The sequence below is a fragment of the Thrips palmi genome, unplaced genomic scaffold, assembly GCF_012932325.1.
Source record: "Thrips palmi isolate BJ-2018 unplaced genomic scaffold, TpBJ-2018v1 HiC_scaffold_5, whole genome shotgun sequence".
Classification (NCBI taxonomy): domain Eukaryota; kingdom Metazoa; phylum Arthropoda; class Insecta; order Thysanoptera; family Thripidae; genus Thrips; species Thrips palmi.
The window spans coordinates 14720529-14747080 of record NW_023144632.1 but is presented as its reverse complement, the minus strand read 5'-3'; the positions used below and the strand labels follow the sequence as shown (position 1 = coordinate 14747080).

The following is a 26552-nucleotide window of genomic DNA, read 5'->3' as shown; positions in this document are numbered from 1 at the left end:
GAGATGTACATTGAAAATATAATCGATACTTTACAACAGTATTGTTAGCTGAGGTGTCTTGTTGCTGCAATGCAGTGCACAGCTTCTCACAGAAAGGAACCGTTTCAAAGCGACCAAGTGTGTAATTAATTCTAAAAAAAAAAAATAAAGACAAGCAATGTGAGGCAGCGGCAGCCCTAGGTCCTCTTCCTCTCCTAGTTATTTTCTGTCAGTCGCTTTGAAGAGCTTAATGGCAAACAGGTAATGATGGAAGTAAAAGTAAGCTAGTTATAGTTCATAAAAATGTGCTTTAATTTTATCGCCAAGTTGAAGTTGAGTGTTGGTATGGTAAAAGGTAATACAACATAGTAACTAAATATACTATGTGTTGATAAAAACTTAAAATAAAATAATTAACAAACCAATTAATACTACAGTACTTTGACTTCCTTGAAATTGCTTTGGTGAACCTGTAATTCCTGTGTACCTCTGAAACCTATGTACAGTAATCGCTATTTTAAAAAGAAAAAGATTTGTAAATTGATTACTACATAAATAAACAAATCTCACTTTGTATTGCACAGAGGTCCACAGTGTTACCAGCCAATTGATCTTAAGCAATTTAGAGAGGATGTCATATTTCAAAGCAGAAAAAAAGGGCAGGTCCTTTACCGTACCATCACTTATCAATACAATGGCTGATATTACAAAGACTCTTTGATTCCTCAAGGCATTCATTTACAAAAGGAGACTGATTACAGAAAATAATCACTTTGACGGCAGTAGCAGCAATACACAATTCACTCAACTACGACTAAATGCAAGATAAGAGCCCCGTACATGACATCACAAAGCACAGCAATAAAAAAATATACAAGTATGACAACCAATTCTCTGTAAAATGCAAAAACAAACAAAAAATTATTCAGAAACTCGAGGTAGTACCTTTCAAGATGAGGGAAAATTTTATGGTACAAGTAACAATTCACAAAATTTAAAATGGGTTTTTGACCACATGCTTCTGTGTAACTAGAATTCCAAATTCCAGCTTCCAAATCGTCAGGTACTGTACTTAAGTATCTAGATGACGACCGGTTTAATACAAGGCTAATAATATTACTTGCAAGTAACCAAATTTATTTAACATAGGTACTACAGCTGTCACTTTGATACCAGTCTGAGGGGGCACAAGAATTCTGGTTAAACAGCATTAAGCATAAATTCAATGCAAATTATTAAATAAGAGATTGAGTCAGATCACAGAAATGTGTAATTTAATAAAATGACGACTATTCACAAAAGTGACTTTTTCAAGAATCACTTAAAGCCTCTTGTAAAGAGAAGAGACATGCAAAACAAAATTGATGAAGCATATCATACTGTTACATGAAAATGAACACGTAACAATGTAAGTTTTAAAACGATACTAAGCCTAATATACAGTACAATGATCAAAATTCAGACCTAATCCTATTTGAATAACAACACCAACTGTACACGGGGAGATCACATACTCAACTCACACACACTGGCACCGACTGAACAATGCAGTGCCAAGTGCACATGGAAGAATTTTCCATGAGAACTTTTCAAATGGTGAGCATTGTATGGTAAAATTGATTAACTGTATAGGGTCTCTCTCCACACAGGAAACCTCAATCACACTATCAACTGCATTGAAGAAGTAGGTCACGATGCACTCAATCCTTCTTGTTAGGAGTCAATACTTTAGATAAATAACTTGAACTTAAGTTGCATTAGATGAACATTCACCCAGTACAACCAATGTTATTTGGCGCAACAATGGATGAACAGAACTTGTCTGATCAGTGGTAGTTATGAGCAGGTACTGATGAAAGAAGCTTGGCGAAATCAGAATCGCCAAGACAACATGTGTCCACTACCACTGCCCCCGAGTCTATAACTCGGGGAAATTGAATCTCATGGATTCGGAGGAGTCTCTTTTTTGGATTCATCGTTTGAGGACACCTTGTCATCCTTTTCTTCAGCTGAATAAAGAAAAAGATTTCAATAAATACACAATTTCAGTGAGCAGACTTTCCTTTACCAGTCAGGTGTGGCAGGCAGATGGTATGTTACTTACTCTTGGCTTCTGGTTTGGCTCCATCTATCTCTGTCTTCAATTTATCCTCGCTGTCACCTGCGGGCTTGGTGTCTAACCGCGGCCTCTTGCGTCCCTTGAAAGAGCGCTGGTCCCTTCGCCCACCCTCACCTTCATCTTCCGAATCGCTGAATTCATTGTCCGGAACAATACGCTTATCAAGGGCTATCTGGGGGAGTCTCTCGTCAGGGTTTGCTTTGTCGTCGTCATCAGACTCCTCTCTAACAGCATCCTCAGGAATGGCTGCAAGAACGGGTAACAATGGTAAATAAGGATTCTGAAAAAACATTAGAACAGCAATACCATGGATGGAAGTCTGCAAACTCACCCTGAACTTGAACTCCTGGGGCATGAGGCAGCATCCGCAAGTTCTCAAACAATCTTGTCCTAAAAGGAAAATGAACCATTAGAAAAGCTTTCAGTCATAGAAACAGAGACTTATTGATTGAGAGGAAGTATCACTAACTTTATTTTCTCAAGGTACTCAGGAGTGTTCTGGTTTGCCATATTCGAGGGACTAATGTGGAGTTTGAAATCAGGTCCAAAATATTCAAAGTAGTCATTGTATGGCAACTCATTTGCTATTTCTGTGCCAAGTGCCACAGACGTTTCATAAGTCCAGCACCTGGAGACATTTCTGATGGTATAGCCTCCACCGCCCACCATGAGGAATGGCATGCCATATTTCTTCACAAAGTCTACACATTTACCATGTCCTGTAAAAATGTTAAAACATATAATTTAAAAGTGCACTTACAGACACATTACATTGAGGAAGTATGAGGATTCCAAAAGAAGTGACAGGAAAGAAAATCATGGGGAAAGACACCATACCTTTGACAGTAAGATTAAAGCAACCCAATCTATCTCCAGTCAGTGAGTCAGCACCGCACTGGAGCACAACTGCACTAGGTTGGAAGGTCTCCATTACTTTAGAAATGATGGGAACAAAAATAGATTCATAGCTGTCATCATCCATGCCATCTCTAAGTGGGATGTTAACAGCATAATATTTTCCTTTTCCAGCGCCAATGTCCTGGAAGATTGGTACAAATTGTTATTAAAATACAATTATTTTTTTTTTACAGAACTATATAGTACTAAACATTTAGACAAATATCACCTTACCCTAAGATCACCCGTTCCTGGGAAGTACTCTCCATATTTGTGGAATGAGACTGTCATAACTCTGTCGGTTGTGTAGAATGCTTCTTCAACACCGTCTCCATGATGAACATCAATATCAATGTACAAAACTCGCTGATGATACTTTAGGAGTTCCAAGATGCCCAAGACAATGTCATTCACATAGCAGAACCCTGATAACAGGAAACAATAAAATTATTATCCAATGATTAATCCTCCCTCAAAAAAAGACACCTACCTCCCAAAATACAAGTATCCTAACATCCTTACCTGAAGCTTCACTTTTTTTGGCGTGATGAAGTCCACCTCCCCAATTGATGCAAATCTCTGAGGCCTGCTTGTTGAGTTTCACAGCAGCAGCAACTGAGCCACCAGCAGACAACTGACAGAACTCATACAAACCATCAAACACAGGGCAATCTTCTCCTACATTGACTGCAAGAGAAAAATACTGTTAGTGAATATAAACATGACAATGCCTGAGGAATGTAACCACTAGCTTTCAACTTACATCTCTGCATTTGCTTGTTGTAATCGGACATGTTGTCAGGCCTGATGCTACGCAAGAATCTGACATATTCGTCACTGTGAAATTTAGTCATTTCCTCAGCAGTAGCTTTGTGGGGTCTCTAGATGATGAAACATAATATTTAGGTAAACCCGTGAAAGAAATTTTTTAAAATCATGTAGCAATGAGTATTATGAAAGGCATCACAACACTTACATAGATTTCCATTTTCCTGTACAGTCCATAGTTCAGAAGAAGATTGTGTGTCATGCGTATTCTGTGTGGCTTCATGGGGTGGCCTTGGCCATAATAGTAATTGCCTATGTCACCTGAAAACATTGCAAGGAGTTAGAGCGGGCAATCATACATCAAGCAGAATATTACATGAAAGCACATAAGATGTTAAAGAATGCACAGGATATCAATTTAAAAAGAGTGAGCAATATCCACTGCAGAATTAAATAAGAGTAAAATCTAAAAAAATAACTCAAAACAAATAGAATATTATTGACAGCACAGTGCTGTACCGGCAAGGCTGGCAAGGCAAGCAATGCCGCCCCGGCACGGCTAGGCACGGCAGCCCCGGCCAAAACAAGGCTTCGGTGAACCGTACTTCCGCCCCGAATAAATGGAAATATAACGTCAAGTCCGGCCGTAAACAACAAAACCACTGCATCGAATGGACGGAAAGTGTGCAAGACACGGTTGAAACCACGAATAAGTGGTGAAATTGTCATCCACCATGACATAATGACCAAGTACACACGAGATGCCGACTAACAATTGCACAAACCGCGGCAGCCAGAAACTACGGTGCTCTGAGCAAGATGGAGCCGGGAACAAGTGATGATGCGACGCCAAAAACAGTCCCCGACGATCACACATCACAATAGCTAGATCTAACGCACAAAAATTTAAACCGAAATGAATTAGATTAAATTCGACCATAATACTAGATTCTACAGTAGGACAAAAAGGTACATGCAGCAGAAAAAATGATTCTCAAGCGGGCCGAACTGAAATCACTGTGTGGGTTGGTTCCCGACTGGGTAAAACGAAAACAGACGACAAAACATTTCGATGTGTACTTACTATCATAATAGTAGCAAACGCGCTTTTTGCTGTGCGCCTGCATGATGACGGCAAACACTTAGATACCGCTAAAATTTGAGCAAATTGATTTTTCGGGCACTGATAACTGCACCCTCACAACCGGCGCAGCGTCCCAGCGCGTCGTCACTGCCTTCCAAAAATGGAAATGGCGTCACCGTCACACTGCCGGTTTCAACTGTTTCCTCAGAGCTGCCTAGCTTGAAGAAAAAAAACAAAACAGAATGTCTCTGCCGTTGTGAGCATAGAATTTTCGTTCCTACGCAAATAAAAGTTAGAATTTTCTCAGAAATGTAAAAGCAACTGTTTATAATCGCAAAGTATAGAGTCAAGAGCGATGACTTCATGTGGCTTACTTTTAGTGCCTTGGTACACTTCATAAACTTCCTGGAGGCCGAGTATAGTCTGCTTTGGTTCATGACAGCTAACAAAAAATGGGGTAAAGTGGATTAAAGGCGTAAAAGGAGATAAATGAGTTTATTATTGTTTCAAACAAGGAAAAGAGACAATTTAAATACAAACAGGAAATGTAGATTTACTGGTCATAACTTTCTGCATGCTTTCTGGAAACTTGCCGAATGCCAGGAGCATAGCACATTCAATTTTCTGCAGTTTCGTTTTAGTTTCAACAATTATGTAATTCCCGTCTGTTGCAGCACTCAACACCATCTGGTGCATCTGGTGTCGAATTTGTCCATACGGTGGCTGCGCTGGCTCCCGCATTGGTAAACTGACACTGAACTCCGAAGAATTCGGTTTGGCCTTTGGCAAACTTGAAATCCGAAAACTTGGCGGGCTTTCCACAGGCTTCTACAAGTTATAGATTTTTCTTGTCATAACGATGACAAAAAAACATCAAATTTTGTCGTCTGTGGCCAAGCGCAAGCGCTTATCAGAAGTCAAAGCCAGAGGGCCATTGGTGAAACTTGTCTTGCTTGCCTGTATTATTTCGTTTGTGTCCGGGGGAGTGATTGATTCAGGAGAAACCACTGACCATTCACGTTCCTACAACAGAACAAGCCTAGACATGGCAGGAACACCAGTCGTGATTGCAGCCACAGCCAAACACACAGCCACAGTGAGTTCCTTCATTTCGTCCCTTATTGAGTGAGACTACTTGCTATGATTCCTTTCGACTTTTGACTCATTGGTATGGAGCGAATTTTCGAGTATTCTCGTGCCTTATATGGCTACCAACATTGTTTTAAGGCTTTATTACATAATCATGGTGTTTTCGATTCAGCTGTTTAACTGTGTTTGGGTCTTTTTCACAACACAAATGTTCAAGTTTTCAGTTGATGCTCGTCTTTTCTGTTTCAGCTTATTTTTCTTCATGGTTTGGGAGACACAGGTCATGGGTGGGCTAGTGCCATGGGTGCACTGAGATCTCCGTTCGTGAAAGTCATTTGCCCCACTGCTCAGACCATGCCAGTTACGCTCAATTCTGGATTCAAGATGCCAGCATGGTGAGCTAATCACTGCTCTAGCTTTTTTTGTCTACAATGAATGTTTTGTCTCTTACAGTCTGAACTGTTTCAGGTTTGACTTGAGGTCGCTTGATCCCAATGGTCCAGAGGATGAAGCTGGAATCAAAAAAGCTTCTTTGCTCATCCATTCAATGATTGACTCTGAAATCAGTGCTGGCATTCCTTCCAATAGGATCTTAATTGGAGGTTTTTCTCAGGGTGGGGCTTTGGCCCTTTATTCGGCTCTTACTTACGCCAAGCCCTTGGCTGGTGTTGTTGCACTATCCTGTTGGCTGCCTTTGAACAAGAGCTTCCCAGATGTAAGCAACCATATCTTTCGGCTCAAGCAGGAATTATAGTCATGCTGGACATGCTCAACTTTGATTTTTAAACTTCATTTGCAGTATGTGATAGGCAACAAGGACACCCCTTTCCTGCAGTGCCACGGAGATTGTGATCCGATTGTGCCTTTCAAGTGGGGCCAAATGACTGCATCACTCCTTAAGAACTTCCTCAAGAGTAGTGAGTTTAAAACATACAGTGGTTTGATGCATTCCTCCTCTGATGAGGTAGGTTATTCTTGTTAAAATACGTTTTCACTCTAAACCATATCTTTTTTTTTTTTTTAATTTCATTGTCTAATGCCTTTTTTTTTCTTATTTTTTTTCAGGAAATGAAAGACATTAAGGACTTTGTGCAGAAGTACTTGCAAAGTGTTTAATCTCTACTTGTTTAATGAAGGCGAAACAAACAACCTCCAACATTCTAAGGTTAGATTTGTGCCATGAGAATTGGTTCCTTGGATAAACACTTGTACCTCACTGGATTTCTCAGATATATTTTAGATTCCCATAAAACTGAAACCAGTCAACATTTCCCCATTCATGTAATAATTCAGGTTTGTTCTATTTTTGAATCAAAAACTAGTGAAACAATTTGTAGAGAGATCCATCTAATTTAATTTTTTTAGATATTATTATTTTTAACTTGGAGGCAAAATGTTTGCCGACACCTGTTATGTCTAAATAACATTCCCTCTCACATTAGGTTGTCGGGCCTAGAGTTGTGTAGAGAAGATCTTATTTTCATCTGAGATGATGTGGACTAGTCAAGTTTCTGATAGCTCTGAAAAAGATGCAGTTACAATCTGGGTAGTTTTGAGTTACATGTACAAGCCAGTGGCAACTCACTTCACAATGAAATCTTTCTTGCAATAATAATCCTATTTATGCTTCTGTTCAAATCGGTTCTTAGGGTACCTGCCTTTGACAAGCTTCTCTAATTATTCATTATAGTGTTTGTTGAAGTGTGCCATGCTCAACCATTTTTTTAAAGTAAAATTTGTGAGAAGAGCAAACCTACGGAAAGGTGTCTGTAAAATCAATCAGTGACGTTTTCTTAAAAATTCAGCTTCATTTCAACATATTGCTTTTCTTCACTTTGCATAAGTTTTCTCTCGTAGTGCATATTAAAGAGTGCTACGATGCTCCATTCCACTCCTGAGTGTACTTACCAAGCCATACTTAATGCTTATGGTATCTTTTAAACCAATCTCACTTTGATCTGCTTTAACATCTTTGGGCACTTCTTAATTCCCTTTTTTTTTTTCTTAATTTTTAGAGCTAGATGTTTAAAGTCTCAACTGTGGTTTACTCTTTTTCTTGTATTCGTCAGTCATGACTGCTGTCATTATAGCTCTCAAACTTTACCCTCTTAATTTTGTTCTTTGGTTTCACTTTTCATTCTTTGAATTGTGGTGATATCCTTAACTGTTCCATTATGGATTTTAAGAGTTGTGCAATTAGAGTCAACTGGGTCCTTCAAAATGATATTAAACTATTATACTAAGTTATGAGATGATGTACTTAGACCCTCCTCATATGAATTGATTGTGTGTGAATTGTAATAATCTTGTTATGGAGACATATATTTCTTGTGAAAAGTTGAGTGAATTTTATTTTTGTGATAGCCAATTATTTTCTACAGAGAAAGAATTTTTGATCAGTGGGCAGTCTTGGAACAAAAGATTATTTTTTTCCATTGATAATTTGAAACTGGAACTTTTATTCATCTGGTTTTCTTCTGTACCCCTATATTCAGTTTGATATTGTTAATTAACATATATCACAAGAAAAAATTTGAATAAAGCAACAGAAGAATTCAAACTGTTACCTTATTTGATGATTTGATCATGAACTCATAAACCTAACTTGCCAATCTCTCAAGTTCTACAATTAGGTCCATATGTCTAAACTCTTCAGGCGAATTAGAAAATCTCGCAAGTAAATTTTGACGCTTGATGTCGTTTTCACCATAATATCTATGTATTTGGTTTGTCAAACACATAGCTTCTGAAATATTTAACACATCATCATTGAATTCACCCTGCATCAACACTATGTCTTTGTCATTGGCTAGTTCAGTGAAATGAGTCAATGCAAGACATTCTGGAGCATTCTCCTTGAAAGTTTGGTAATTAATGAGTGGAGTAAAATGAAATTCATTACCACAAGATTGACTAACAAAATATTCGTAACCATGCTGTCTTGGTAAAGGCAAGAGAAATGTTGGATGGTTAGATTTGGTGTCAAGAATCAAACTATACACTTTGGCTGATATGACTACAGAAATAGAATCTTTTGCAGATGCAAAGTGCTGCAACCAAATATCTGTGATTTCTTGGGGAGACTTCTTCTTTAAAAGGTCCAACTTGACAATATCATCCAAGCTCTTCTTTTTGGAGAATGGCGATGTTTCATTTGACGATGTGGCCTGGGACTCCCCTTGGCGTGAATTGAACGACTTCGCCTTCCTTCGAATAGCAGTTATGCGTTGAGATAATTCTTCTGGCGTTGATTTCTCAAGCTGAGAAATTTTTTGGGAGTATTTGTCAAAATAAGGATTTGTTTTGAGGGAATTCATGTCTTCATTGTCTTTGCATCTTATTCCAGAGACAGAAAACGTCTTACATTGGACTCTGCTAATAGGGGTGGACCTGATCATTGAACAGCCTCGATTCAACACTCCTCTGAAACACCACACCTGTTAGAAAAAAGGAAACAAACAACATTCAATCAAACTCTTAAAGGGTATCAGATAAACTGGTTATGGCAATCTTATAGCGTGTGGCAACCAAGTAAAGACTACAAGGCAGATGCACGAGCCAAAGACCATCGACAAGTCTCAGACATTTGCATACTCTACCCGCTACGATCACATCACAAAACAAAGCTAGAGGTAGAGAATCGCTAACCATTTCTAAGGTTAGACCGACACTGACAGCGGCCGCGGCCATGTTTGTTTGACGAGAGCCAGCTGCGCGAGGTTACATTGTGGCGCGAGATTTGAATTCGAAGTGAAATGAAGAACACGCAAATTACGTCCATCCCATGCTGTTTGGCAGGGACCATTCCCAAGCCAAGCCTCCCAATGAAGGTGTCAAACCTTCATTCGTTTGCGAGCACACCCGAACGTCCCTGTTTGTGGCCACAGAGATACTGTCTCAGGCATCCGTGCAGAGCGCCGCTGTGGCTTTGGTCTGGCCGCTCAAGTCACCTCAGGGGGCCTGGAGCGCCTGCGAGGTAGGCACCCATCCGTCCCGCAACACACCGGTGTGGAGACTGTGGCCTACCTTGCGCCTCAGCCTCACAGGGGCACGGTAGGCCACCGTCTCCACTCGTGTGCGTTGCGGGACGGATGGGTGGCCTACCTCGCAGGCGCTGGACACTTCCCAGCCAGCAGTCCGGATGGAAGGCAAACTGGCACTCGAGTGCGGCCACCACTTCGCGCACTTCGTGGCGGTGCTGGACGTCACACCCAGTCACACCACACCCGCTGACGAGCGATCGCCGCGGCCGATGGGTTGCCTAGCCACCGGGCGGACAAGAAGCGGCCAGGCTGGCGAGTTCCGAGATTCCTCAAACTGCGATCCAGAGTGTTGAGCGGATTCAGTGAGCGTGGCCGTCGTTATGGGGAAGTTCCACGAACCGGGGCGTTTGCGAAGGGTTGGTTCGGGTGGCGGTGCCTACATGTGGTGGGGGCCTCAGCAAAACCGTGGCAAAACTCCCCCATGGAGGCAAGCTGGTCAGGGGGTCAAGCCCCTGCCCCTTCCAATAGGTGAAGCGAGGCCGGGGAATGGACTGTACTGCACCTTCGAGGGCCGGGCCACCGCGCCACCGGGCACAACCCACAACCCTCTGGCACACTGCACAGCCCTGCCGCCCAGTGCACTGCCCAAGAGGCCGAGAGGGCGGCGGGCTGTATTCCCTAGGCTGCGGGCCCCCACAGTGTGCACCTGCACCGGTGTTGGCCTAGTCCCCCGCGGCCGTGCATCGACCTAGGGCCGCCCAGGGCCGCCCAGGGCTCACCGGCACGCGGCCGCACGCTGCAGCGCGCCGCGCCACCAGACTCATTCCGAGAGTCGTTTTCGTCGCTCTGTCGCTCTCGCCTGTACGGGGCGCCCCATGGGTGTGAGAGAGACAAAGCGACAGGAGATGTCCGCAGCTGCCCGCACTGCCCGTCGACCCGCCCGGCCGCCAGTGCCGTAGCCCGGTGTGCGACCGCGTCCGGGACGACGTCACCGTGGACTCCTGTGAGTGGTGCTGTCTATTTCGCTCTCGTGGGGTGACAGGGCGACAGAAGCGTTGTACGGAATCCAGGAAAACAATGCAGGCAGCTTGTCGGCCACCTCCGAAGGGCAAAAGTCATGCCCGTTAGTTCGCACTGTCGTTTCCAGTGCCGCATGCCATGCCTCGCACAAAAGGCCCTTTCTGGGAGCGTCCGCTGGATGGCAACACTTTGAAATGCTTCGCGCTGTACGTCAGGCTGATGACATAACAAAATGGCAGTAGTGAGAAAATCGCACGTAGAGAACGGTTGTGCACACTCACTCTGTGTGTGTGTGTGTGTAGGTGTGTGTAGGTGTGAGAGAGTGTCTTAAGTGTGTGTGTCTGGGGCGGGGGGCTCTCTATGCAGGGAACTGCGGGGCCGAGGTGCGGAGGGCCGGCGGCCGGGCCGCAGCGAGGGCGGGGCGGGGTGCGGGAGGGGAGTGGGTAGGGCCGGGGCGGGGCGGGGAGGCATGCATGACGTCGCGTCGCGCGTGGATTTAGCGTCTGCGTCGCGTCGCGCAGAGGCGTCGCGGAGGGCGGGGGGTGGCGGGGCGGGGCGGGCGTTGGTCGCTGGCACGCCGCCGGCACGCGGGGAGGGCCGGCACGCCGGGGCGGTGCGGCGGGTGGCGGTGCGGGGGCGTGGCGCGAACGTAATCGAGGGGGATTTAGGGGCAGGCAGGCAGGCAGGCAGGCAGGCAGGCACCTCGGGGCGCCGCGAGCCGCGCCGCCCACCCGCGAGCCCACCGAGTGCCGAGCGCCGCGCGCCGTGCCGCGCACCTACCCGCCAGCCAGCCAGCCAGCCAGCCAGCCAGCCTGCAACAAATCGGCGGTCCGCGGTCCGCGGCGGGCAGTGTGCCGCACCGCAGCGCCCTTGCCGCCCGCTCGCCTTGGAGACCCCTCCCCCTCCCCCTCCCCCTCGCCCGGCCCCTTCCCCTTTCCCCGCCTCCGGGGCCGGCCGCGCGTAGCCGCGCGCACTTTCGCATTGTCCGGCTTGCCCGCCTGCCCACCTGCCCGCCTGCCCGCCAGGACAAGTAGTACTCCTTGACCGGGCCGCTGCCGCCCGCTGCCGCCCTGCCGGACCCCTCGGCCGGCCCCCCGGACCACAGGCTGCCACCGGCTGCCACCGGCTGCCACAGGCCCCACCATCCATCTCGCCTCTACGGCGCGCGTTGCGCGTTTCGCGAGTGGAGTGTCGGCCTCCGAGTTGCGAGCTTGGCGCGCAGGGCCACCGCAGCGCGTCCGTCGGTCCGTCGAGACTTGACAGGCAGGACAGCCAGCCCACAGCCCAGCCAGGGCAGTTCGCTCGACACAGTCGCCACACCGCGGCACGCCGCCAGGCAGTCAGTCCGCGCCGCCGTCGCTCCCTCGCGCCCTCGGCTCCGCGGACGCTGCGGACCTCGACCAGACGCACGTCGCACACGGCACGCACCGCGGGGACGCGACGACGCGACGCGACGAGCACCAGCACGCCGAGCACCCCGTGGTCGCGGACGGTGGAGTGTAGGCTGGGGTGGATGGAGCCAGGGGGCGCCTCCCGCGTTGAGATCACAGCACTCGGAGGGGTAAGTGAAGTGAGCACCCCCGTCATGGGGCAAGGATGACAGCAGACTATGTCACCGTCGCCCTCTGGCCTTCGACGAACCCGGGACCTCACGGGGGCAACAACAATCTCCGAAGTGCAAATTTGTGTACAACACTGTACCAGGTGGGCTAGCAACCCCGAGACAGGATGAGAGGTATGCAGTCCTGCCAAACATACTCGTACCATTCCCCTCCGCCCCCTCTGGCCTGGGCCACTGCATACCTCACATTTTGACTCGGGGTCCTTGGCCCTCCTGGTGCGTGGCCTCACACAATTTTGAGCCCACGGCATTTTCCGGAAACTTTTGAACGCAGAATCACACAAATTCTTGCGAATTTCTGTACAAATCTGTACGAAAGATGCGCCCCCATGCTCGAAATCGTGTAAGAACACGTACAAAAATTGTATAAAGTAATGTAGAGTGCACATTTTATTTTGTCGGCGGGAAGGGAGGCCAACTGTCACCAAGTAAGGCGTGGACTTTTATTTTTAACTATCGGCAAAGTGACAAAAATTACTCGTCTTCCATATGAAATTTTTTCTATAACAGAAAACCAACAGCAATAAAACCCATTTCCATTGACGTATTTTTACTTTTTTCAACTTTTAAGGTGAAAAATTCCAAATCAAACTAGCAAAACGGCTTGTAACTGACGAAAGTTTGACAACAGTGTGGTTGGGCAGGGTTGGGGTTTGGGGTTGTCGCCAGTTCTTCCGCGTCTCGCCGTAGGAAACTGGGGCACCGCGGCACTGGTCCGCACTGCCGGCAATTGCGGCGACTTCGGCACTGTCTCCAGAACGACAAAACGCAGTTTGGATCGCTGTGGAACAAGAAGATGCCGATGCTTCCAAAACACGAGACGAGCATCGTGACGTGCGAGGTGATGTGGGTTAAAAGTGGTGTTGCAGTGCCTGTCGGCCAAAATCACCCCAGCTCACGGTACCCCTCTTTACTTTACGAAGGAATTATTTTGTGTGGCACGAAATGTGTGTCAGACACGTCAAAACGGGGCAGTCACCGCCACCACCGCCGCTGCAACACCACGCGTGGCGCGCCGCGAAGCGCTTCTGCCGTCTGAATGAATCAAGACCAATACAGTGGCCGAGTAACTCGTTCCGCTATTTTAATTTTAGCGCCGAGACAATGCCACGGCCAAAACTGCTACAGACTCAATACGAGTCCGGTCTATAGTTAGCCGGTGAAAAAAAAAACACGAATAAGGACAACAAAAAAGGGGAAAAAGGGGGGGGGGAAGCTGTGTACTTAATGTAGGCCGGTCTAGGCACACTAGCGGTATAGTACTCGCCGTAATTCTCCGAAATTTCTAGTTTAGGGTTCGTTTAGTGTGTTTTCGGCTAAATCCTGATAATTTTTAGGCATAATTGAGCTTAAAAGACGTTAAATACGGATGAAGGTTTTGAGAGTGCATTGGATGACGCACTCGGCAGGGGGTTCCCTGGCGGCGGGGATACCCGCGACGTCCGCGACGCACGGACCTAATTAGCATACCGATTGTCCAGCCAAACCCTCGCAACTGCGCTGCAAAATGTCCGAAGAGTGGAGATACTCCGCACCGTGCTCTCCACACTTGGTTGGACAGTGGGGAGGAGTGCGGACGGTTCTCGCTCCGTTGGTCGTCTCGGCGCCCTCCAGGGCCAGTGAGAGGCACTGCACTGCGAGGCCCAAGGCCGGCATGCACCAGGCCGGCATGCACCAGGCCGGCATCCTCAATGCCGCGAAAGGGACTCGCTGCAGACACTTACTCGCAGATTATGACACTAAGGAAATCGCTCGTTGGGGGGAGTAGTGAGTTACTCTGCAAACTGAAAACGTACCTATATCGTTGGCTCATATTGGAGTCAACCTGGACGCTTACTGTCATCTATTTAACGGGCATTCCGTAAATAAGTGTTAACATAGCAAGTAACTCATTGCCGGCCATCGTACTCCATCCAACAACCCAGGCGCATTGTGCACATGCGCACTCTTTTTCACAGCTTGCCCAGACGATAGTAAGCGTCTACCTTCAGTCAACGTGCACTTCACTCGCAAAAGAATTGAGCCGGGCTGGGCGAGTGACTGTCAATGCGGGGAACACTGTGAAAATTTGTTGTCACTCCATGACAAAATCGTCACTTTAAAATGATGACAATCTCATCACAAATTGATGACTTTTTAATCAAAGCTCCTCTACCTATTGCATGGGCATGAAAACAATGTCATCAACTGTCTTTTATGGCGTCGTTGTCAGGAAAATTACCCTTGAAATTGTCATCAAGGGACGACTAAAGTTTTCACAGGGCATGCGGCCGATCTCTTGCGCACGGCTCATTTCTCTTGCGAGTGTACACTCTTCCGAGTCGGCCCCGCGCTCGTCTGGTCGCCATTTCGAGGGAAAGCATGGCCAAGGCATGGCGCTGTTGGCAACAAGGCTCAAAAACGGTGTGTGTCCGCAGGTGCCAGGTGCAGCACACTGCAATCTGTGATCGCATGACGGATCGGACGGACCGCTGCTCCTCGGCCCGCCACGCCCGCACCTAGCGTCCTACACTGTGGGGCTCTACACTGTAGGACCCTACCCGCAGCCACTGCAGCCACTGCAGCCACGCAGCAGCTCGACACCCTCGACGTCGACGCGCCGCTGCGTCGCCATGTGCGCCGCACCGGTAAGCAGTTCGGTTCTGCCGAAGGCCTGCAAAGGCTGTCGGCCGGAAAGCCTACTTTGGACTCGAACTCGTCGCCGAGTGAAGAACAAAAGTAATCAAAACTCAGGGAGCTAGCAGCGTGCCACCAAGCTGCTGTTGAGACCTGTAGCCGTATGTATACGCCCGTGTCACGACCAATTGGGGATCAGCTGTTGACAGTTCCCAGAGGTGCTGCGATACTGATTCCTGGATCTCTGATTTTTTTAGCAGATGATACGTTCACGTATCAGCGTGCTTGTACTCTCGTGCAGAGAGTACCGAGTTTCCGGCTAGCCAGGCAGGAGTAGCCTCGTTGCCTGACTAGCAAGCCTAGAAGAGGCCGAGCGCCTCGCTGGCAAGGCAGCGGCTGGCTGGCCTGCCTAGAAGATTATGAGCGGAGGGCCCGCAGTCTGCCGCGCCGTGCCGCCCGCCGCACCATGAATCGGGGCGCCTGCGGGGCCTCGGGTTGCGCGCGCGGCGTATAACCTCGACACCCAGCTCTCTAGTACTCAAGAAGTGCGTCCCTCGCGTTGCGCGTCGTCACGAGACGCTGCTAGCACGCATCGCGTAGCTGCCCCCCTCGCCCATTCCCTAGCCGAGACGCCACGTCCCGCCGCGCCCCGCCACACCCCGCCACACCCCGCAGCAGTCTACACACACACGCACTTGAGCCTTGAGTGCGTAGAACGCGTAGTTCAGCGCCCCCCGAACCCCTGCCCCTCTCGAGAAGCGGCGCGTCGGCAGTGTGCGCCACTCTTGCTTATCTATCTTGAGGTCGGGTTCGGGTGGCGCGCCGGCCGGCCGGCCCCGCTTGGAGATGTGGCTGACACGCCGCGTGCCGCAAGGCGCCTTGCCCTAGTACCGAACACAACTTTTACGGGTATTGAGTATTTATGTGATTAGCCACCAAATTGTGCATCCTCGCGTTGAAACAACGAAAATGATACCCAACACAAGTGGTATCGGACATATGAGTGCCCCACCGTCATTGCGAACATGTTTAACACAAAACAATGGCACGTTAGGATATTCAAAAGTTATACTAAAATTGACATTTCCATGAATTACCATGTGTAACAAATTTTTCAAAAAAAGAGTTCCGAGTGTTTACTCTTTGAAATAAATTGACAAAATGTCACATTCATACATTGAAATAAACATTCTCATAAGTATCATCTGCTTTCACGTTAGCGTTAGCGTTAACGTTTTTTGTTCTTCAATTCACTCCGCGACGAGGAAAGGACCCATCCAAAGGTTAACAAGCTAGGGCCCACCCTTCCGTCGAACCGAGTTGCCAGCTTCGCTTCGCTGCGCCGGCAACTCGGTTCGACAGGGGGCTGGCCCAGCTTGGCCTGCCGGCGGCCTTTTCTCGGGCCTTCGGCCCTCGCATCAGGCCCAACTTGGCCAGTCGAAGGCCCGGGCCTTCGGCCCGCTCGCATCACACACACCGTGAGCGGGTAAAGCAAAGTTATCGATGTACCATCGTGACTTAGGCCCGCCCTTCTATTCACAATATGCAATAGTCCTTACACTTTTTACTCCAACTGTCCTAAGAATACGCCCATTTCATTTGTCTCTTCGCTCTCATTCCGAAAATACCCGTATTTGCCATGCTACTGCAACTCCTTGCAATAGAGGCACAGCAGGAGCGCAAAACGAGTCCGTCGCACTTTTTCCCATAACTCATGAAGGCGGGCTCCTGGACCCCCCTTCCGACCCCTCGTTGAAGAGGTCTTGCCAAGACCTATCCAAAACTTAAGTAAAAATTTTCAGTCGGTCGACCCCCTTTTTTCAAGATCCTGATGTGACTTATAGACGAAGTCGGGCTCCTGGACCCCCTTTCCGACCCCTCGTTGAAAAGGTCTTGCTAAGACCAATCGAAATCTGCAATAAATTTTTTTAGTCGGTCGACCCCCTTTTTTGAAGATCCTGATCTGGCGAACTTGTAAAAGCGGCCGATGGGGTCGGGACCAGGTCCATTCAACTTGTCTCGTCGCCCCGATTCCAAAAATACCCCTATGTGCCCTGCTAGCACCAATAATGGCGGAAATCCCCCTCCCGCTCATGTAAACCATGATGCACCTGCAGCAGCCCTTGTGCGACCCGGACGGGATTTGCACCCCCGGGATTATTTGTTTGGACGGTACTCCTGAAGTACCCTCCAAATCTGGTTACTCTAGCTCAACTCCTTCCTTGTACACAGACGCCAACACAACAACAACAACACAACAACAACAAAAACACACAACACAAGGCAATGCATAGGCCCTCCCCTATTTTTTGAATAGAAGGGCGGGCCAAAAAAAGGAGGGAGCGCATTATCTTTACGCACTTTCGTTTGACACCCAATTTCCTCGAGTAGGTGAGATAATCGGTTTCTGTGTCATCTGATGTACGATATGGCACCCAGGAAAAGGGTATGACCCCATCAATGGATTGCCCTCCGAACGAGGTATCGATTGGTGGGGTCTACGTTCGGTTCGAGTGCTGGTTTAGCGACTCTGGAGCGCAAGACGCGTCTGGAGTTTCGGCCGGCCCTTGGGCCCCACCGGTCTTCCGGCCCTCAGTGCGTTGACGAAGTGCACCCTTTGTGCTTGCAGCAGTGCCCCAGCGAGGGCTGGGGCGAGCACGCCCCCACGGCCCCACCTGCCCGCGGCCACGGCACCCTGAACGCGGGCTTCGTCATGGATACCGTCAAGTTCGAGCCGCACCGCGACGCCGGCCAGAATGGGTAAGGCGCCAATAAAGAGTGTTGCCAGGACATTTTTACACTGCCGCGGTACATTTCCACCCCGACCACGCCGGACCGTGCCTAACCAGCCCAACCCTCCGACTCCGCGGAGAGAATGTCGCCCCTGAGTTACCGCGGTGCTGCCGCTCGGGAGGGCCGCAGAGCCGGGCCTACCGCACACGGGCCTTCTTGGCGGCCTGCTTGGCGGCCTGCTTGGCGGCCTGCTGGCTTGGCGGCCTTCGCGGCCTTGAAATCGCTGCGCCGCGTGGCCGCCCACTCGGCGCGCTCCCAAACGGGAAACGTTTCGGTCGTAAACAGGCGAAACGCAAAAACGCGGGAAAGCTCGGCCATATTTGAACCACGCGGTGCGTCATTTATGAATGTTATTCATTCATTCATTCATTCATTCATTCATTCATTCATTCATTCATTCATTCATTCATTCATTCATTCATTCATTCATTCATTCATTCATTCATTCATTCATTCATTCATTCATTCATTCACTGCAGCTCAAAAGTTTTCTTCGGCACTGGGGGAGTGAGTCGCGAAGCCAATGACCATTGAGATGGCGGAGCGTTTCGCAGCCGCCGAGTGTACTGCCGCACAGAAGGCCAAAAAATCAGACTCGTTTATTCATGTGTGGAAAAAGCCGCAGGCAGTGACATCATCTTTATCTGTACACACTTTCTCCGATTGACGCTCTGCCCGGAGGTTTCCCTAACAAAGTGGCAGCAGGAGGTCCTGTAATGGTTCGAGTAAAATTCCGTGCTTTTGTACGGGAAATGTACAGAAGACTACGGAGCTAAGGGAAAAAAGCACGGATCGTCCGTACTTGTTCCACATGAGCTCGTGTAAACGGAAAAAATTACCGGACGGTCGAGGCAAATTGTTGACCAGACTTGTTCCGTACGTTTTCTGTCCTTTTTTCTGCCAGTGCGGCTGCGTCTGAGGAGGTGCTTTCGCCTGACACGTCGAGAGCATGTCAACGACACGGGCGGGTCCCGTGCGCATGTGCGAAGCCTACCTGGCGGGCCTGGCGGGCCTAGTGGCAGAGCGTGGCGTGCAAATGATGCAAATGAAAGCAAAAGCCCACCGCGCCGTGCCACTGGGTTTGCCAGAAGACCGGTGGAGGCGGCCAAACTCTGAACGCGTTTTGAGCTCCAGCGTCACTAAATGGGACTCGAACCGAACGTGTGACCCCACCAATGGATTGCACTCCGAACGAGGAATCCATTGGTAGGGTCATACTTTTATTTTTTATTGAATTGAGCTAAAGGTCCTTTTAAAATTTTGGAGCCTCCAGGTATTAAAGGCCTTATGGGCATTCCCCGGTGAATGTCCATAACATTTATAAGGCGCTGTAATTTTTCATTATTAAACTTATAATGACCGCTATAATTAATCAGCGATATGCATCGATATGGTTTTGGCCCGGTGGTCTGTAAGTTTATACAGGCGGAAGAAAAGGGTTATAAAAGTTTTCGAAAAGTTATCACGCGGTCTCTTATAATTTAATACTTAATTAATTAAAAGGCAATAAACATTTTAATGCTTGTGGAGAACCTTGGGAAAACCTTTTTCACCAGAGAGGGGGCATACGTTCGGTTTTGTTGCGACTCCCGGAGCTCAAGACCGTCTAGAGTTTTGGGCGCCTCCACCGGTCTTCCGGCCCACTGTGCGCGCCTCTGCCGCGGGTGAGCTGGTCCGAGCTGGCCTCGCTGCCTCTCGGCGCGCTGTCATTTCATTATTGCTTACTGGAATGACCCGCTATCGCTCTAATCGAACCTTATCGCGCGAAAGGTGTGGCCGGGTGGGCTGGCGCCCGCGAGCCGCGGCGAGCCGCGTGCATGCAACACAGTGTTCGAGATTACCACGCGGCCCATTATCTTTATTGCTTAAAAATAAAAATGGCAATGACAACATTTCCCCGGCTGCTTGTGGAGGACCTCCTCCCCGGGGAAGGACCTTGCTTTCGCACAGAGAGATGATGCGTTGCTGTTTTGTTGCTCTCCAGTGACGCGTGCGAGAGGAACCGGATTTCGGAGACGAACAAGGATGATTACGACCCGTTCAGCGACCGGGAGGTCAGCCACCAATACTCGTGAGTATCCACCGACCGAGACGTGGCATAGGCCGTTTAGCGGCATGCTGATGCCGAGACTCGTTCTCGTCCAGGGGTAACCAACTCGAGATAATCAGTGGACGTCTAGTTGGTAATCAGTATAGTCAACATAATCTGACACAACCACACTTTTAGAGGATTCAATCACTTTTTGACCAGCTTTGTGAGGTTACTGGCAAGCATCAACTCCGTCCACATCGAGCATCTTCCCATTGACGCGGGCAGGCGGCCAAAACTCTGAGCTCCAGAGTCTGTAAACAGGACTCGAACCGAATGTCTGACCCCACCAATGGATTCCTCGTTCAAAGAGCAATCCATTGGTGGGGGTCACACGTACACAAGTCCCATATTTAGCGACTCTGGAGCGCCAAATCCCTCCAGGATTTTGACCGCCTACTAAGTACTTGCGAGCGAGCTCCCCACACTGCGCACGTCGCGACACAATAAAAGTGGCCGTGTTTTCTTTTCGAGGTGTAGTCAATCCGCGCGCAAGCAGATAAGCGAAGTATGCATGCACCGCGGAGATAAGCCGTCTGTCGCAGACGAGGAATCTCGCAGGATGACTCGCCAGCATTTTCGCCAACGAGTGTGATTGGCAGGTCCAAAGCGGCCAAAGTGACCGTGTCCCCACACTTGAAATGCGGACATGTGGAGTTTGCTGTCTCCACACTTGCAAGTGCAGAGTTTGCAGTACGTTTGCACCATGCCAAGGATGGGGGCTCTGTGAGGTACTCACTTGCAGTGTGGGGACTGCGAACTCCACACGTCCAAGTGTGGAGCATCCTTCCTTCTCAAGGACTTCCTGAGCTCGGGCCGGGCTCAAAACTTCCGAAATGACTGACTCTGTTCTTCATCTGTCGCCAGCAACATGGGGGCCTTCTTCCACCTGCTCAAGGGCGGGCTGGGCTCGGGCATCATGGCCATGCCCATGGCCTTCAGACACAGCGGCCTCATCCTGGGCGTCATCGGCACGGCCGTCACGGGCTTCGTCTGCACGCACTGCATGGTCATCCTGGTGCGCTCGGCGCAGACCCTGTACTTCCGGATGCGGATCCCCACGCTGGGCATGGGCGAGACCGCCGAGTGCGCCTTCCAGTCCGGGCCCAAGCTGCTGCGACCCTACGCCACGGCCGCCAAGTAAGCCACGCGTCTGCAGACGCCGGGTGGAGGCGGCCAAGACTCTAGACGCGCGTGGAGCTGCGGAGTCGCTAAACAGCACTCGAACCGATCTGACCCCCCGTCAATGGATGCCTTGTTCGGAGGGCAATGCATTAGCGAGGCCGCACGATCGGTTCGGGCCGCCTGCGCTCGTCTACTTGCCCACTGTCCGACGTTCGGGTTTAGTGTATGTGTGGGTGTGTGTGGAGGGTGTGCTCACATTGCCTACTTACAGGGGGAAGTACGAATTTTAGCCTTCACCGCCTCCATGGGGGGTGACCCCGTGCCCCCTCCCCCCGATCCGCAGCGCCTTTTGGTGGCAGGGCGGCGTCGGGGCCTCCGCACTCCGCGCCTCTGCCCCTGCAGGGGGGACGTACCACACTTCAACTTTCGTTGTCGATACTGTATTGGTGTCAAGTGAGAACAACTGGGGCTCACGCAGTCTCGAGAGGAGCGTCTGCATGGCTATCCGCAACAGTGCGGCTCCTTTGGCTGGACGCTGACACAGATTCACTGCTCTCGGTGCCTCCCCCCTCCCCCCCTCCCCCTCTCCCTCCGTGGGATGCCGGCCCGCGTGCCCTTGAGCGCGCCCATGGCGCTGCGGCACTGCTAACGGCTAACGCACGGCAGGACGGAGGGCGACGGAAGAGCCCCGAAGTGACCCGCGAGCGTCGCGTCGGCCCACCGCGTCGGCGCGAAGGACGCCCTGCTCTGCTCGACAGTTTGGCAGCACTAGCAGTGCACTCGCAGTGGGCCGGCAAAGCCCTTTGCGGCTCGCGGGGCTAGCCGTCTAGCGGTGTGGCGGTCGCCTCGGCAGCACTACCTTCGCTCAGTATAATTAGATTGCCTTCCCTCCGTCGCGACGCGTGTCCCCGGCAGCCCGCCGCATCCCGGCGACTCCGTCGCCGTGCCGTCGCGCCCGGGCCGGCCGCCCCGTCAGCGCCACCGTCACCGCCATCGTCCTCCCCAAGGACACCGGGCCGGCCTCTCCAGCCGCTTCCTGGACGCGATAACACACAACATAAGCCGTCCTCTCTGGTTCCAGGAACTTCGTCAAGATCTCCCTGTTCCTCTGCTACGCACTATCCATGTCCGCCTACATCATCTTCATCGCCTCGTCGATCCACCAGGTGCGTCCTTCTCCGCCCCCTCCTTGGAACGAGCAAAAACGAGCAGCGATTCAGGAGAGCGGTCCGTCGCCCTGTCTCCGTCTCACTGCTACGGCGAGCGCTGTGAGGGCGACAGAGACAGAGCCACGAAGCTACTCTTCTGAATGGCTCGCTCCAGGTGTTGTGGTCCGGAGTCCCCGTGTCCGCGACGGCCTATCTGGCTCAACGCGTCTTAGGGAGGCCAGCAAAACAACGAAGACGGTGACGGCCGCGCCTCCACCGCCCCCACCACCGCCCGCCCGAAGACTCTGCTTTGGAGTGTACCTTTCAAAGATGTTTTACGGCTCGTATATCCCCGCCTTGAGCCGAGATAGGTGGTCGCGGACAGCGCCGGACCGCGCCAGTCGGTTGGGTGGCCTACCCAGCGCGGCGCTCGGGCCGCGGCGTCGCGCGAGCCACCACCGGGGCTGCCACTGTCAGTTGGGTGGCCTACCCAGACGAGCGATCACGCTGCCTCGTGGAGTGTGCCAGCGCACAGGGGGCCAGAAGACCGCTGCGGGTGGCCGAAATTCTATGCATGTTTTCAGATAGGCGTCGCTAAATGGGATTCGAACCGAACGTGTGATCCCACCAATGGATTCCTCGTTTGAAGAGCAATCCATTGGTGGGGTCACACGTCTGGTTCGAGTCCCTTTGGGTGGCTCCAGAGCTACCGGTCATCTGGTCCCCTGCGGCCGTGCGCGAGAGAGCCAAGCGTCACCTCTGTCCCTCCCTGCAGCTGGTGAAGCAGTACGCGGGCCACGACCCGGTCGACACGCGCGTGTACATCGCGCTGCTGATGGTGCCGCTGGTGCCCATGTGCCAGCTGCGGCTGCTCAAGCACCTGGTGCCCTGCTCCTTCATCGCCAACTCGTGCATCGTGGCCGGCCTGGGCATCACGCTCTACTACATCTTCCACGAGCTGCCGGACCCCGCCACCAGCGGGCGGCGCTACGGCGTGGAGAGCTTCGAGGGCATGCCCATCTTCTTCTCCACGGCCCTGTTCGCCATGGAGGGCATCGGCTCGGTAAGCGGCAACGGCCGTCCGCAGACAATCATTTTGGGGCAATAGCAATATGGCAATAGCAATATGGCAATAGCAATATGGCAATAGCAATATGCCAATAGCAATATGGCAATAGCAATATGGCAATAGCAATATGCCAATAGCAATGCAACAGGAGCTCCAGCAAAAGCAGCGGGTGGCCTACCGCGCCGACGGCAGGTGACTGACTGGTTCCGGTCCGTTCCGGTTGCAGGTGATGCCGATCGAGAACACGATGCGAGAGCCGCGCAAGATGACGGGCTGGACGGGCGTCATGACGATGGCCATGTCGTGCATCGTGGTGCTGTTCGCCAGCATCGGCTTCCTCGGCTACCTCTCGTTCGGCGACGCCATCTCGGCCAACATCGCCCTCAGCCTGCCCACCGAGGAGTAGTAAGTCTCACTGCCCGCTCCGCGCCGGGAAGTGAGGAGTTCTCCCCACACTTGGGTCGACACCGCAGAGTGGGCCAGAAGACCGGTGAAGGCGGCCAAAATCGAGACGCGTTTTGAGCTCCAGCGTCGCTAAATAGAACACGAACCGGACGTGTGAGACCCCCACCAATGGATTCCTCGTTCGGAGAGCAATCCATTGGTGGGGTCACTCGTTCGGTCCGAGTCCCGTATAGCGACTCTGGAGCTCAAAACGCGTCTCAATTTTGGCCACCTCCGCCGGTGGGCCTCTGTGCACCGCCATCCTGACCGACTCCGTCTGCCCCGCAGCCCCGCGCAGGCCGTCAAGGTGCTCATCGGCGTGGCCATCCTGTTCACCGTGCCCGTGCAGTTCTTCGTGTGCGCGGAGATCCTGTGGGACTTCGTGTCGCCGCACGTGCGCGAGGACCGGCGGCCCGCCATGGAGCGCGTGATGCGCGCCGCGCTCATCGTGTCGTGCATGATCGTGGCCGTGGCCGTGCCCAACCTGGAGCTCGTCATCAGCCTCATCGGCGCCATCTTCTTCTCGGCGCTGGGCATCTTCACGCCCGCCGTGGTGGAGACGGTCGTGGACTGGGAGACGAGCGACCGCGCCACGCGCTTCGGGCTGGCGGGCAAGAACGGCGCGCTCGTCACCATCTCCGTCTTCACCGCCGTGTCGGGCGTGTACGCCTCCCTGTACGACGCGCTCAAGTAGGGGTGTCGACGCGTCTCTCTCGCACCTGTAAGGGACGCTCCATGAGTGCGAGAGAGAGACCTTCGCCGTCGGGGAGGCTCGGCCACACTGCCCTTCCTACAGGAGGTGGGGCTGGTGCCCCTAGCGTCGCCACTGGTGTCGCCACTGGCCGGGAGGGAGGGGTCGGCGTCGACGGCGTGCCCCGAGCACCCCGTCGGTGCGACTTGGCGCGGGGCGCGGCGCCGCCAGGACTGTCTGCAGACGCGCAAACAGACGGCGTCGTGTTGCCGAAAGTGAAAAACAGTGATAACTACTGTGATATTCAGACAGGTTTTACAGCCCCTGCATCAGTGAGTCTGTGAGTCTGGCGACAATCTGTCATGTAAGCCGGGGGATCATCCGTGGTCCAAGAAAAGTACGAAGAGGGGCACGGCGTCACGGCGGGCCGCGCGGGCCTGGCCCTGTCTGCGTGTGTGTGTGTGTGTGGTGTGTGTGTGTGAGAGAGAGAGAGAGAGAGAGAGAGAGAGAGAGAGAGAGAGAGAGAGAGAGAGAGAGAGAGAGAGAGAGAGAGAGAGTCAAATCAATGATGATCTTCCCATGCATGGACGTGCCCGTGGGCGCGCACCTTTTGCTGCAAATCATTAAATCGCTACGAAATTGTTTGTATAGTTTTTTCACGAAGTAAAGAATATTTGAAATCTCCAGAGAGTCTCTTGTATTTCCTAGAACCACTTTGTCTACTTGTTCTCACACCTACATGCATACATATTAACAGCCACGCAGCCATTCTTCGGGTGATACGCCCTGTTAGCCGTGTTAGCAGTGCGGTGCCAGGGACGCCGGAAGTGGGGGCAGAGTGCCGCGGGGCCATGACGACGCTCGCGGCGCCACGCCTTTGATGGACCCATCGCGAGTAATTGGACTCCGATTGTTCACTTTGTAATGCTCACGCACAAGCGTTGCGCCGGACAAGCTTCCTGTCTTTCTGTTTTTTTCTTCTTTTTTTTTGCGCGTCGGCCTCCTACGTGCATCCTCCCTCCGCGGACAGGTCCGCCAACGTGATCACGGCTTGGAATCACCACTGACATCATAATGCCATCAAAAGTAACATTAGTTTACTTTTACGGATGCACTTTTGCTGATTGTCAAGGTCACACACGTTTAGGCCTGAACGGTCTGGAACTTGATGTCCATGCCTTAGTCCAAAATTTTGAGCTCATTTTCCCAAATAATGATCGTACCTTGCAATTGTTTTTTAGGGGTTCCCAAGAACCCCTATTGTCCGAGGTCCGTGGATTCCTTCCCCCCCCCCCTCTTCGATTTTCAAATAAACAACGCTAAACTATTTCAACTATTAAAAAAACGAAAATTCCAAATTTTTTCGAAAATTCATCGTGGAAATTTTCCGTAAACGCGAAAAACATAAATTTGCAACAATCGAAAACCAGAACCGTTCATGATATGAAAAAATGGTTCAAATAAAAAATGTACCACTCCTCAAAACTAAACCTCCTGGCTCATCAAAGTGACAAGAAATTGTCTGTGTTCTGAGAAAATGGTTAAAACATGAAAAAAAAAATCGCCATGGCAACGACACGACACCATCATGCCAACTGTCAAAATTTAAAGTGACCCATCAAAGAAATCAACACGCCGTGAAATTCGAAAATGCCAATGCTAGCGCATTGCACTGTGCCCTGACATTGGAACATCTTTGAAATCCGTCATTGGTAAAACGTTCGTAGCAGAAAAGACGCAATAAATTAATTTTCGTGGGTTGGCAACAATTTTCTCGGTGTCTGCGCCCTTTCAAAAATCGCGAGACTAAAAAAACGAGTAGTCGCGCATTGAAACTGCCCCTTCTTTGTTGCTGGGGTTTGGATTTTTTGGGCATGCTTCTAAAGGCTGCGGTTGACTTGTCATTTTTTCCTCAATTCTGTGACCAGCTAAACGGTTGGTTTGACAAACCGCACTCGTACTCCGTAACAAAGGTGTTCAAAAGGAAAGGGCCCCAAAGAGTACCCACCCGCGGGGA

The 26552-nt window shown here is 50.7% G+C and overlaps 4 protein-coding genes across 7 annotated transcripts; 2 read left to right on the top strand and 2 right to left on the bottom strand.

Moving 5' to 3' along the window:
- Positions 1-267: 267 nt before the first annotated feature.
- LOC117651380 (histone deacetylase HDAC1) lies at positions 268-5020 on the bottom strand. Its single transcript, XM_034395377.1, has 10 exons — positions 4848-5020; positions 3972-4084; positions 3759-3876; positions 3518-3682; positions 3230-3420; positions 2936-3137; positions 2568-2817; positions 2430-2488; positions 2084-2344; positions 268-1988 (listed from the first exon to the last, which is right to left on the bottom strand). The coding sequence occupies exons 1-10, from the start codon at positions 4888-4890 to the stop codon at positions 1921-1923; spliced, it is 1470 nt and encodes a 489-aa protein (XP_034251268.1). The 5' UTR covers positions 4891-5020; the 3' UTR covers positions 268-1920.
- A 543-nt stretch (positions 5021-5563) lies between these two features.
- LOC117651382 (acyl-protein thioesterase 1) lies at positions 5564-8496 on the top strand. The gene is made up of 5 exons (XM_034395382.1): positions 5564-5943; positions 6186-6331; positions 6405-6651; positions 6736-6900; positions 7002-8496. The coding sequence occupies exons 1-5, from the start codon at positions 5707-5709 to the stop codon at positions 7050-7052; spliced, it is 846 nt and encodes a 281-aa protein (XP_034251273.1). The 5' UTR covers positions 5564-5706; the 3' UTR covers positions 7053-8496.
- Positions 8376-9769, bottom strand: LOC117651381 (ATP synthase mitochondrial F1 complex assembly factor 1-like). 3 transcript variants are annotated; one of them, XM_034395379.1, is made up of 2 exons: positions 9465-9769; positions 8376-9373 (listed from the first exon to the last, which is right to left on the bottom strand). In XM_034395379.1, exons 1-2 carry the CDS (start codon positions 9624-9626, stop codon positions 8537-8539), a joined length of 999 nt encoding a protein of 332 aa, XP_034251270.1. In that variant the 5' UTR covers positions 9627-9769; the 3' UTR covers positions 8376-8536. The 3 variants fall into 3 exon arrangements, with proteins under 3 accessions (XP_034251270.1, XP_034251271.1, XP_034251272.1); XM_034395380.1 differs by having other exon boundaries at positions 9585-9760; XM_034395381.1 differs by having other exon boundaries at positions 9536-9624.
- Positions 9770-12137: 2368 nt separating this feature from the next.
- LOC117651379 (proton-coupled amino acid transporter-like protein pathetic) lies at positions 12138-25225 on the top strand. Of its 2 annotated transcripts, XM_034395376.1 has the most exons (9): positions 12344-12500; positions 14978-15187; positions 17806-17936; positions 19954-20040; positions 20926-21198; positions 22265-22349; positions 23107-23394; positions 23627-23805; positions 24133-25225. In XM_034395376.1, exons 2-9 carry the CDS (start codon positions 15173-15175, stop codon positions 24536-24538), a joined length of 1464 nt encoding a protein of 487 aa, XP_034251267.1. In that variant the 5' UTR covers positions 12344-12500; positions 14978-15172; the 3' UTR covers positions 24539-25225. The 2 variants fall into 2 exon arrangements, with proteins under 2 accessions (XP_034251266.1, XP_034251267.1); XM_034395375.1 differs by lacking the exon at positions 14978-15187 and having other exon boundaries at positions 12138-12500.
- The last annotated feature ends 1327 nt before the right edge of the window (positions 25226-26552 follow it).